At 38.3% G+C, this 12,500-nt stretch overlaps 1 protein-coding gene across 4 annotated transcripts in view; it reads left to right on the top strand.

Moving 5' to 3' along the window:
- The window catches only part of raraa (retinoic acid receptor, alpha a), an 81,127-nt gene that overhangs the window by 51,974 nt on the left and 16,653 nt on the right, over nucleotides 1-12,500 (top strand). Inside the window, exon 1 of one of the 4 annotated variants that reach the window (XM_053511211.1) lies at nucleotides 9,292-9,964. The exons of the other annotated variants lie outside the window; for them this stretch is intronic. Within the exon in view, the coding sequence (XP_053367186.1) occupies nucleotides 9,853-9,964 (112 nt within the window). The 5' untranslated portion in view covers nucleotides 9,292-9,852. Of the gene's footprint in view, nucleotides 1-9,291; nucleotides 9,965-12,500 lie in introns of those variants that run through there. 4 annotated transcript variants of the gene reach the window in all.

Raw genomic sequence — 12,500 nt, 5'->3', positions numbered from 1 at the left:
CAAGTTCTACGTTATAGCAAAAACTCATGCAGGAACTGTAGAGATCTTCTTCAGGAGAGTTTGAGAACTCTTTAAAGCTTCAGAATAGATAAATATTGCAGACTCTCGGTGGGAAACAGCTTATACATTTTGTGTGTGAACAGGGTGTGGTGCCCCCGATGAGGTGATTGGAAATGTGACAAACACCGGCACACACAAACACACACACTTAGCCTATATGTGTGTTTTTATCTCATTGGTGGCCTCTTATCAGCGCTATTAGAATGCTAATTGAGCAGTGCTATCAGCAATGTCACACTGCTCAGCACTGTTTGAAGAGTCCATGAGGTTGTGTGTGTGTGTGTGTGTGTGTGTGTGTGTGTGTGCACATGGGGTCAAAGAACTGAGATATGCGACAAATTTACAGGGTTTCACATATTGGTTCCGTCCCGAACCCTAACTCATGACTAGTCAGTTTACTTTTACGCTTTTTTTATCGAGTTGCAAAAGTAAAATAAAATAAAAGATTTTAAATTTTAGCTACTTTACGTGTAACACATAGCCAGAATATACTTACACATAGCTATAACTAGCTCCTGAACTAGCTACAGTAACAAAAATTGCACCCTTTTTTTTTAACTAGCAGTAAATCTTCAACTTAATCGGTTCAAATTGTATTAATTAAAAATGTATATTTATTTTATTCATCTACTGTATGCTCTCATGTTCAAAGTAACAAAAACAAACAAGAAGATAGCAAATTCACACAAGAAACTGAACCAGTGACTGAGGCAAGAACTAGCTACAATTATTAAACTGTGACATTTTTTATTAAAAAGCAGATGCTTAAGTGTAAAATAAATATTTTTGGTTTTATTTCTTCTTTTTAAAACAAAACAAATTGCATATTTAACGGCGTTCAGTTGAAAACTAAAGTAAATGCAGTAATGAACAATAAAGCGCTACTAAAGTTATATTATAAGGAAAATGATGAAAATTTTAACAGATGAAGTTCTAAATACATCAAATAAAATGCTAACAAACATAAACCTAACTTAACAAAACTAAAGAAAACCTTCATTTAAACCAACTAACAAAAGTGTGAATTTTTATTGGAAACTAGTTAAAATATTTTAAAACTCACAGATGTATCTCAGGAGCCGTGATACCCAACGTAATACCTCCAGCCAATCAGGACTCACTATATTCGAGAAGAGCTCTGGGACCTTATTGGAGAGAAAGCAAACGACTTTCGACTCTATCTTATCCTTTTATTCCTTTTGAAATGCTGATTTTTCCTGTTATCCATTTATCTGGACCCCTCACGCTCCCCTACCGGTTCTCAGACCCCCTGTGCTACAGATAGTGAAGGTATTTTGTCTTCGGCCCTTTGTTGTTGTTTTTTTTGTGATCGAGCAGGGAACTTCCTATACAACCCCTCACACACACACACACACACACACACACACACACACACACACACACACACACACAGCCTTATTAGTCTGTTATACAACTTGGCCCCACTTTCACTTAGCTTATGTCCAGGTGTTAAATTCACCACGTAGCATCTGTATTAATGTTACTGTTAGTATTAAATAGTACATGATAGGAGTGTGTTGGGTTTTCTGGGTACCAGCCACAGAGAGCTTCACACTGCAGGATTTACCTCTGAGAAAATCAATGAAGAACAGACGACTGGAATCCGAGGGGAAATTAAACAGCTCTGCCGTCACGCGCAGCAGATCCCTGAATCCGGTTTGTTTGTTTCGTGACAAAATTAGCACAATAATCTCACTCCTATAAGAATTTTTTCGTCATGGTTGTTGGGGACAGCAAAAAGAAACACAAACACACTCAGATGGTGTACGTTTATAAATAAATAGCTGAGCTTTTTTTTGCCCTGATCTAGGAGTTCACTTTGTGGAGCAGAACAAACAATTCTCCCGAACGCCTTTTTGTTGTGTGTTTTGGGATTCCTCAGAAGCGTTCACATAGCAGGAAACCTTTCAGGAATTTGGGAACTCATGCCACGATTTCTTTCCTAGAAAACCTTTCCAGGTTTTTGCAGTAACTCCAGTTGATGAAAAAGTTCTTGTTCTTATTTTCTGGAACTTTTCACAGAAACCTTGTCAGTAATTTGAAACTTATTTTCATCATAATAACAAATGATGAACCTTTAAACATTGTTTTTGGCCAGTTTAGGAACCATAGCAGGAATCTTTACATCATCCGGACTATAGTTTCAAGAACTTTTTTTTTTCTGTTCTCACATCTCTGCACGATTTTTTGAAGGTCTGCTGCTGTTGGAGACCCAGTTCCACCTAGGGACAGGAACTTAAACAAGAACTCATTCAGGAACTGTAGTTCTGAAACTCAATTTCTATTTTCTGTGGTTTTCTTTGCGAAACACACCTCTCACACCTCCACCTAAACCATCTTGCCTTAAGATTTTTCTTTGGTTTCTCTTTTTATCTGGTTTCTTAGTAAAAGTTGTTGTTAAAATAAAGCAGGATTTGTGGACTTAAGAATCAGGTACAAGTTTGTGGAGTTTCATGGAGGGTGTTACATATTGCTACATCCACAAAATGTTCAGTTTACACAGGTGAAGTGGTGTTACGGAAACAGGAAGTGCACTCTTTGTGCCGACCCCCACCTCAGCGCGGAGTAATGGACTAGTCCACTTCTTTCTGAGTGTTTTATGATGAAAATCACTGAAATCGAACCTGAGATCAAATTCTTGCGTTAAATTCCTTCAGCTTCAGCACTTACATCATAGGAATTTATTCTTTCCAGCCAGAAGGTGTGTGTTTGTGTTTAGTGCTATGGCAGGATGCTAGCTATAAACGCTTTCAAACTGTGGCTCATAAATGCCTCAGTGCGCTCTATAGGACGCATTAAAGACGCCATCACACACACAAAGCATTACTTTTATGGTTTTATGACACACACTGCTGGGAAGTCTGAAGGCCTGGAGACTACAGCTCCCTCTTTTCTTTATGGATATGTCCCGAATCGAAATCGAAATCTAAGCACGTTTTTACAACATTTAACCTGTCTTTTATCCACGTTCCATTTCTGGGACGGCCAAAAGCTTGTCTCGACCCCTAGCGCCGTATTCGGCACTCCATCACTTCCTCACTTCCCTCCTTTTGGTTCTAACAAAAAGTAATAAAAGGTCATAAAAATGCAGGGCCTCGTTTCAATCCTCCGGAAGGGTAGATTTTTTAAACACATCTCTGTTTTTTCTTTTCTTTTTGGTCCCCCCAGTCTTTAAAAGCTTACACATATACATACACCATGTGAGCAGTAGGGCTGATGATATGACAGAAATATTGTATTACAACAAGCAATATAGCTTGCCATAATATATATACAATACAGTAGCATCATGATTAAAAAAAGTTATAAATATATGATTTTTTTATTATTGATGAAGTGACAAAATGTATTTGCATCTTTATATAGAAAAATATAAATATTCAACACTGATAAAATGTTTTACAGATATAGAGATTAATTTGAACATCATCTCAGCTGTCTTGATATAGCGTGTAAAGGTAATTAAAAAGTTTTAAAAAAGATATATTTCCTAACAATTTATGATAATTTTAATATCAGATCATCATATCACCCAAGTCTGAAGAACTCCCCCTCGATTTGGAGTCCTTTCTAGGCTTCTACAGCTAAAAGACACTTGGTATGGTGTAAATGTATAACATAAAGGAATAAGTTAAAAGCCAAAAAAAAAATCAAAAATCCTTGTTATAATATTTATTTAGTATGTAAAATAAAGGAAAAAATTAAAAACTGACCTTCACCAAAGCCAGGACTTTAAACTGGGGATGTAATCTTCTCTGTAAAACGTGTTTATTAAAATAATGTACAGTAACATTCAAAACATAATTTACGAGAATTTATGAAAGATAAGAACATTGCACATATAAACCATCAACTATATAATTAGGTGAAAATTAAAATAGAAATAAATAATTAAAATAAAAATTGTATACAAAAATTGCCAAAAGGCACGAAAAAAAAACCCATGAAAAATGTAAACAAAAATGTAAAATTATAAAACATGAGACAACAATGAAAAAAAAAAAAGACCAAAAGCCTTATTGCAAAAATTAAATAACAGGGGATTTTTTTTGAGGGGACAAAAAAATTTACAAAATAATTAACCCAATGAAGAATTTTCAAAAATGAAGTATGAATTAATATTTTAAAAATTCAAGACAAAAGAAAAAGAAATAAAAAACATATGGCAAAAATTAAGCAAAAAGTTTAATTACGAATGACAACAGACAAAATAAAAAACAAATAAAAGCTTAAGTCCATCTCTAAATTCCACCCAGGGTTTCTGTAGGTTCTCAGGTTTCCTCCTAACATCCAGAAACCTTCCTTTCATCCAGATGTTTTTTTGACAACAAACTAAATTTTCCACACTTTTTTTCCTACAAATTTCAAACAATCGCTGCTGCTGTACTCACACCATTTTCCCATCGTCATCCTCACAGTTTCTAGGCAGTAAATTAGCTAGTGGAGCTAATGTGCTAACTTTCACACATTCTGTTAGGTCTCCATAAGAAAAGACTGAATCCTCGCATCTTATGACAGGTTATAACCCCGTGTCCTGGCGCGTAGTGTAAAAGAGCGCATGCTTTAGGACGCATCCTGGTAGGCGGCTGTATTGGGGCAATAAAAATAACTTGACACACTCAAACGTGGCCGAGTCACCTTTAATCAGCCTGGCTCATAAAGCCTCGTCTCTTCTTCCTCTCTCGCTTTCTTTCTGTTTATCACCTGTTCCTTCACATTAGCTGTGTGTGTGTGTGTGTGTGTGTGTGTAAGGGAGTGAGTGTGTCTGGTGGGGTCTCAGCGAGCTGCATGGCTCATTTAGTACATCGTTTGTGGATAGCAGTCTAATTAAGAGGATACACACAGGAGAATGAACACACACACATTCGTTTGTCTTACTTAAGTAAACCTAAAACCAATGTGAGATCTTAGATTCTTAAATTTTCGTGTTTTAATACAATTTGTAAGATTTTTCCCCTTCAAATATGTAAAAATGATGAAAGACTGGGCAGTGGTGTAATGATGGTGAAATTCACACACGCGCACACACACGCACACACACACACAGTGAGAAGGAGAGAGAAAGCTGGCGATGAAGAACAAGAAGAAGCAGGGGATAAAAGAGCTGAGGAATGTGATCTGTTATCCGAGAGGACCTTCCCCTTATCGCAGTGTAAACACACTGCAGTGCTGCATTAAAACACAGAACGCGCACACACACACACACGCACACACACACACACACACTAGTTTGCTTTAACTTTTCACATACAGCATCTGCCTAAACTCACTGCCACCTTTGAGTGAGGGCAAAGGAACCGGCTAAAATAAACGGCCTCGTATATTCCGTCATCTCAGACTTCCTTCATCAGCCGTAGCATGTGCACTGCTCCCTATCTAGTGCCCTTCTTTGATACCTAAAACCACTACAGGACAGAGCACCACTCTTTATAATTCAGGAGGTGTCTGGCTGGACATTTACCTGTCCTGACTGATTCTGGTTTTATTTTATATCCCTTATATAAATCTATACGGCTAATTTGATTTAAAAAATGCTCTAGCTAGCCAAAAATTTTTTTTTTTTAAATGTATGCTCTAGATATATTTCAACAAGTGAGCAGCTCGTTTAATTTTGAATGTGCTAGCCAGTCTACATTATGTAAATATAAAGTTACATTACTTTAAAAACACTCTACCTAGCTTTTATTATTAAAAGATTTTATGCTCTAGCTACACTATATTGCAAGAATATACAGCTTGTTTGAGTTAAGAATGCTAAAATGCACTGCATAAATGCAAGCTAGTTTATTTAAAGATCACTCTAGCTAGCCTTTATTATGTAACTATTGGATGCACTAGCTAGAATGGGTTGCATAAATACACAACTCGTTTGTGCTAGCTAGCTAATGTTATGCAAGTGTACAGATAGTTGGATTTAAGCACATTCTAGATGACGCATATCTAAAAACAAGTTTACTTTAAGAACCCTCTAGCTAACCCATAATATGTAACTATACAACTAGTTTACTTTAAGAATTTTATAGATAGCTAATATTATGTAAATATACAAGTAGTTTTTAAAGTAAACTAGTTGTATATTATGTAAATTTACTTCAAGTATGTTCTAGTTAGCCAATAATATGTAAATATACAACTAGTTTGCTTTAACTTTTTATCTAGCGTATATTATGTAAATATGGCATGCTGTAGCTAGACTCTATTGCATAAATGCACAACTAGTGTATTTTACTACATAACTAGCATGACCTAATCTTTAATAGATAAATAAGTTAGTTGGTTTAGGAATTAGGAATAAGCTCGCTTATATTATGTAAATTTGGCATTATCTAGCTAGACTATATCACATAAATGCACAGCTGATTTATCTTAAGCTCTCTTTGACTAGCCTGTAAAGTTAGTTTGGTATAGGAATACTAAATTCATAGCTAGATACATTTATAAAAGGTGCTTTTTAAATTTATTGTAAAAATAAACATCTTGTTGCATTTTCAGTTAGTATATATCACAGTTCTTTTTTCCGCTAGTTTGTATGTGAAAAGTTTTAACTAGAATGGAAAAGATTTAAGAACACTCTTAAGCTGACTTATATTATGTAAACATACTACTAGTTTCATTTATGAACACTTAAACTAACCTGTCTTACACAAATGTACAGCTAGAATGATTTACAAGTGCTCTAACTAGACTCTAGACTGTATTGCATAACTATGTGGCTAGCTTCATTTAAGAAAGTTATAGTGAGCATATGTTGCATATAAATACGGCTAGTAATTTTTTGTCTTAGTTTGCGTATTTTACACATACATAAATACGGCAAAAAAATTTTTTTTAAGTTCTACATAGGCAATGTAACCTACATATTTAAGCAGTTTTGCTAGTTTGATTAGAAAAAGTTCTAGCTAGTCAAAATTATGTAAATGTACAACTTTCATCTTGACTGTGACCTATGCCACATTCACTAACTGTTAAATTTCAAATTGTGCTAACTTTGTTGCTGGAAAGCTCAGTAGATGGAGTCCGTGTTACACAGAATATGGTCTAGCACAGGTTTAATGGTTGTGGAAGTAAATTTACATAATATGGACAGCGAGAAGGGAAATTATTTATGAAATTAGTCTGGTTTCTGTTTAGAATTTTCGAAACGCTATTATATGAACATACAACTAGGGTCATTTAGAGAAGCTGCTAGTATTGTGGAGCTACTGTAGGTCAAACAGAATATTAATCAGCTCTCAATGTTGCCTGTTTCCCATGAACCATGCTTCTCAGTCTTTTATTTCTAGAATCCATTAAAAACCCTGACGTATTGGTGAGTTAAAGGCTTTTATGTTTAACGTTAATTGCATTAAAGCTTGTTGCAGTTTTGTGTAAAGTGTAGAAGAAGGGAAAGGCCGTGCGTGATGGAGTTTAGGTCAGGGAAGGATGCCTGGCGGAGCGGGTCATGGGGAGGTTGAGAGCCGAGCCGAGCCGGGTTCAGAGAAAGTTCAGGCGCATGGCATTAGGCAAATGAGGGGGAGAAAAGAAGAAAAAAAAAAGGGGGGGGGGGAGCAGAAAAGGAGTTTGAGCGATGAGGGAGCAAGAGAGGGGGGCAAATTAGTTTAGAAGAAACCCATTTAGTGAAGAGCCGAGGCGGATCTCGCTGTTGTTGTAGCCAGCAGTTGTTGCCAAGTAGGTTGCTAGCAAACTTGCGCACCTCGACTAAGACTCCAACAAACAAACCAACCATGAACCCTGACCACAGCATGAGTTGAAGGTTTTATTTTGCTTAGTTTCATGTGCTAACATTGTTTCGTATAGAGGATTTATTTATTTATTTACACGCGATACGCTAGTCTCATCATGGCTTCCCTGCTTCACAGTGCATCAGGTCAAATCTAATCAAATAATACAACTGATCAAAAGCTAACAAAACTGTCATATATTTGTCATAGGTTTTGTGTCGAATGTCGCACTCAAGTAGCTTATGGATTATCACAGTAAAGAAAATAAACAAATTTCATGAATGAAGTGATAATATGAAGTTTGTACAAAGATACTTTCACATACCCTTCCACTAAAAATCGTCTCTAAAAAACAAAATAAAAACATATTTTCATAAGGATTTTCCTTTAAACAACTTTAGTTCTCTTGTATATCTATATAAATAAAAGAAAGGTTTTGTCTGTACATTGGTCAGAACAATATTTTTACATTTCATACATTGGAGGACCTGAAACCAAAATTTCCTGTCTGATTCCTGTCCAGATTGTGTCACGGCATATCGCAAAACTGTCTGGACAGAATTGAATGAGTCCTTCAGTATTTGCTGAGGTTAAAGACTGCACCATAAAGGAAATCAAAATGTTGCGTTAAATTGAAGTTATGAGCAGTTTTGAGCTACGAGCCACGAGCTTCGACAGAGTACTGTGCATGCGACCAACTGTGAGCGCGTCTTAAATCGACCGCTGGACGGAATTTAAGGAGACTTTGGTAGTCCTTAGATATCTGCCTGAAGTTTAAGTTTGCATCATAAGTGAAATCAAAATGTTGAGTGTAAGTGATATTATGGACAGTTATATGCCGGATTTAATACTCTACTTAAAAATGCGCTACTGGCTCAGTGTAAACAAACATCTGCACCAATAGATATTAATTAGAAAAGATCAATGGAATATTTTTACTGACATTAGTTCATATTTTCACACTGAAGTGGCATAAGTGAATTTTAACTTCATCTTTATCTGTGATTCACTTTCCGATTACCGAACAGGGGGTGTGTTTGTGTGACGTGTGTGGCATAAGATACTCAACCTTACAGAATGGGATTTCTTTGTATTTATAAGTTAGATAGAGAGTTCTGCTGTACAGAGAGACACACAGACAGACAAATAATAACAACAATAATAATAATAACAATAATAATAATAATAATAATAATAATATCACTGATTACATTAAAGATCAGCAGATTATTTTTAGCTTTAACTTTGTAACTATTGCTACAAACTCTTTCAACATCATACAGAGTTAAAAGAAAACATTACCAGAGAGAGAGAGAGAGAGAGAGAGAGGGAGGGGTGGGGGCGGGGCTACGGCTTTTGGAAAAGGAGGTTGTGGGCGCGGTTTATCGATCAGCTGCGCTGTTTTCGGCCCCGCCCCCTCGCCTTGTTCTTCTTCTTCTTCCTTGTGCGGGGGGCGGGGCCTGGATCTCAGCTGCGCGCTCTCGTCACTTTATTCCGCGCGCGCCGGAGAGGGGCGACGCAGCGGAACGAACGCGCGAGCGCGAGGCACACGGGTGCGACGGCGGGAGGACGGATCCGTCTTATATATTGTTTTTGCTTTCTAACGCGAAGGAGGAGGAAAACGAGACCGCGGGATTAATATATATATATATAAAAAAGAAAAAACATGGCTTCGGTGTGAACGGCGAGCACGCGCAGAGTGAGACAGAGAGAGAAGATCAGCGCTCGCGATTTCCTGCGCGTGGATTCCTTCCCACTTATACACAGAGGCACGCGCACGCGCACACGGCTTCAACTTGTTCGTGATCGGTTCGCATTCAAGCTTTGGATTAAAGTGGGACGCCATCTGGGTCAAACAGATCTCTTTGGATATTTGTGCGTGTGTGTGTGTGTGTGTGTGTTTATATTCCTATCAGTGAACAACACAACCCAAAGTCCATCATGGATCCTTTGCACTCTTTGCTTTGATGCACACACACACACACGCACTTATACACACACTTGCCCTTGTGATCGGTCTCGAACCCCATCCTGAAGACTCGTGGAGAACATGTACGAGGGCATGGACGTGGTGGGTTTGCACCCTGCACCGAACCCCTTCCTCATGATGGAGTATTACGGCCAGAGGTTCCCCAACACACCCTGGAGCGCCTCCAAGCACTGTACGTGCCCTTGAAACCCCTCTAACAAAAACAAAATCTGTGCGCTTCTCTTTTTTTTTTTTTTTTCCTCTTCTTTTCCTTTCTGTGCACTGGATTATTCCTTGCATGTTGTCTTGGCACGCTTTTCCTGAAAACTATTTTAGGCATGCACGAGGTCAGGGACTCTCCCACACTTTCTGTCCTGACTTTTCCGTTTGCATGCAAGCTGCAGAAACGTCACTTGTACATTCATGCATATGTCTGTCTTTTTTGGTTGTTTTTGTGATTCACACACTTTTTCTCGAATTTCATCCATTGCATTACATGTTGCATGTGTAACACGCGCAGAGTGATGATAAGCGTCCAGAAGGATGTTGTTGCGCAATTAAACCTCTTCTGTCAGTTTATCATTTTGCGACAGCATCGTCTGTTCTGCGGTAACGGCGCCTACAGTTTTGTCGTAGTTCGAGTTGTTGAGGTCAGACGGGAGTCACTGCTTTGTGACCTTTCACATACGAGCACATGGTGTAAGCGTTTATTCTTGTTTTTACGTGCAGCTAGCATTTTAATCTAGGATTAAATACAGAAATTGACCGTTGCATGGAAACTTGCACCGCCGTATGTAAATCTGTACAAGAAGCGTTCTTAGATGTGAGTGAATAGTTTGAACAGATCATTATGTTAAAAAAAAAAAAAAAAGTCAATTTGCACTTTCAACTTGCGCCAAGACCCAATTAGCGGTTTGCTTTCTGTTGCATTTTTGACTTTTTAAGCATTTGAAAAATGTGATTTGCAAGAAAACAAAAAAATGTTATATAAAATGATAGCTGTCACCAAAAAACTAAACAAAAAGAGGAAAGATGGCGCATATTCTCCAGCGTGACCTCGGCGTCCACCGTCCATCCGTCTTGTCGGTCGATTCTTTTGTAAATAGCTTCACGCGGCTCACACGCCTCTGTCCTTCAAGAAACGTCCGGACGTGCATTGTGCTCATGACGGATAGATCCAAGGGTGTCGGAGGTGGGGTTTGTTTCCGTCCATCTGTTTTGGCAAAACTTCTGTTTAAATGTTAAAAAACTTTCAATTTAGATAGAAATCTCAAAAAAATTTGCACTTTAAACCTGAAAGTTTTTTTTTTTTTTTTTTTTTTTTTACCGTGTGAGAAATGAACTCGCACTCATTCTGATAAAAGTTGAAAAAGCACAGGACTTGTGCAAAGTCTTTACAAAGCAAATCGCAATACGTAATTTTGCTAACAAGGTTTTACTGATGAGAAGCAACGACTGGTAGACTTCAAGCTTCTCACCCAGACAAAAAAAGAGAGAAGCTTTAACAGTTCTATGCAGACGTGATGATGATGATATTTAGTAAAGTGTATCTTGTCATAACCGCAAAATCGATGTCTCGTAACGTCACCCAGCTTTAAAAACTAAACCGTCCAACTTGGAGAAGGTGACGAATTACTGCATGGAAATTTCTCTCTGTGATGTCACACCAACATGCTGGCTCACGCCTTCAAAGTTATTAAATGAAAACATGTTATTATTTTTTTCATTTGTATTTTTATACAAATTTAACGCAAGTTGTCGGGCGCTCTCTTACGAGCTCTGAAACTGGAGACTCCTTCCACAAACGATACACAACAGCCTCTTCACCCAAAACGTCCTAGTCTTTCCCACGTCGCGTCTGAAGTATCGCTAATGAGAATCTTAGTTCAGTCTGTAACCTCGCTCTTACAGTAACGGCATGACGATAACATGACCGCTAACGTTGTGACTCCTCTCACTAGGATGTTTCGAGGGGACGAAGGTAAGTTGGAAGTTAAATGTGTGTTGTTTGTTTGTTAGCTGTTGAGGAAAGTGTGATTTATTATCGCAATTCACAACGCCATGGTTTAACTCGAATTTAGGAATAATTATGAGGAACGTAGGAAAGTAAACGATGAGCTTTTTCCTAAATATTCAGTGTGTGTGTGTGTGTGTGTGTGTGTGTGTGTGTGTGTGTGTGTGAGCTGATGGCTGTGAGCAGGAGGGTTTCCCCTCTGAGGGTACACACTGTGAGGGAATGCAGCACCAGTGGGGAGGGATGATGCTCACATGACTCTCACACACACACACACACACACACACACACACACACACTGGGTCTGTAGGAGTATATTCTGTTACATCTCTCTCTCTCACACACACACCACGGTCTCATTAGTGTGCAGTGATGTGCAGCTTCGGCTCATTTTACTTACACCATTCACTTCTGTCTGTCTCTCTCTACCTGTCTGTCTCTCTCTCTCTCTACCTGTCTCTCTCTCTCTCTCTACCTGTCTCTCTCTCTACCTCTCTCTCTACCTGTCTCTCTCTCTCTCTCTACCTGTCTCTCTCTCTACCTGTCTCTCTCTCTACCTCTCTTTCTCTCTACCTGTCTCTCTCTTTCTCTCTACCTGTCTCTCTCTTTCTCTCTACCTGTCTCTCTCTCTCTCTCTCTACCTGTCTCTCTCTCTCTCTCCCTGTCTCTCTCTCTACCTGTCTCTCTCTCTCTCTACCTGTCTCTCTCTCTCTCT

This window comes from Clarias gariepinus, chromosome 14 (genome assembly GCF_024256425.1).
Source record: "Clarias gariepinus isolate MV-2021 ecotype Netherlands chromosome 14, CGAR_prim_01v2, whole genome shotgun sequence".
NCBI classification, from domain to species: domain Eukaryota; kingdom Metazoa; phylum Chordata; class Actinopteri; order Siluriformes; family Clariidae; genus Clarias; species Clarias gariepinus.
This window is presented reverse-complemented; position numbering and strand designations above follow the sequence as displayed.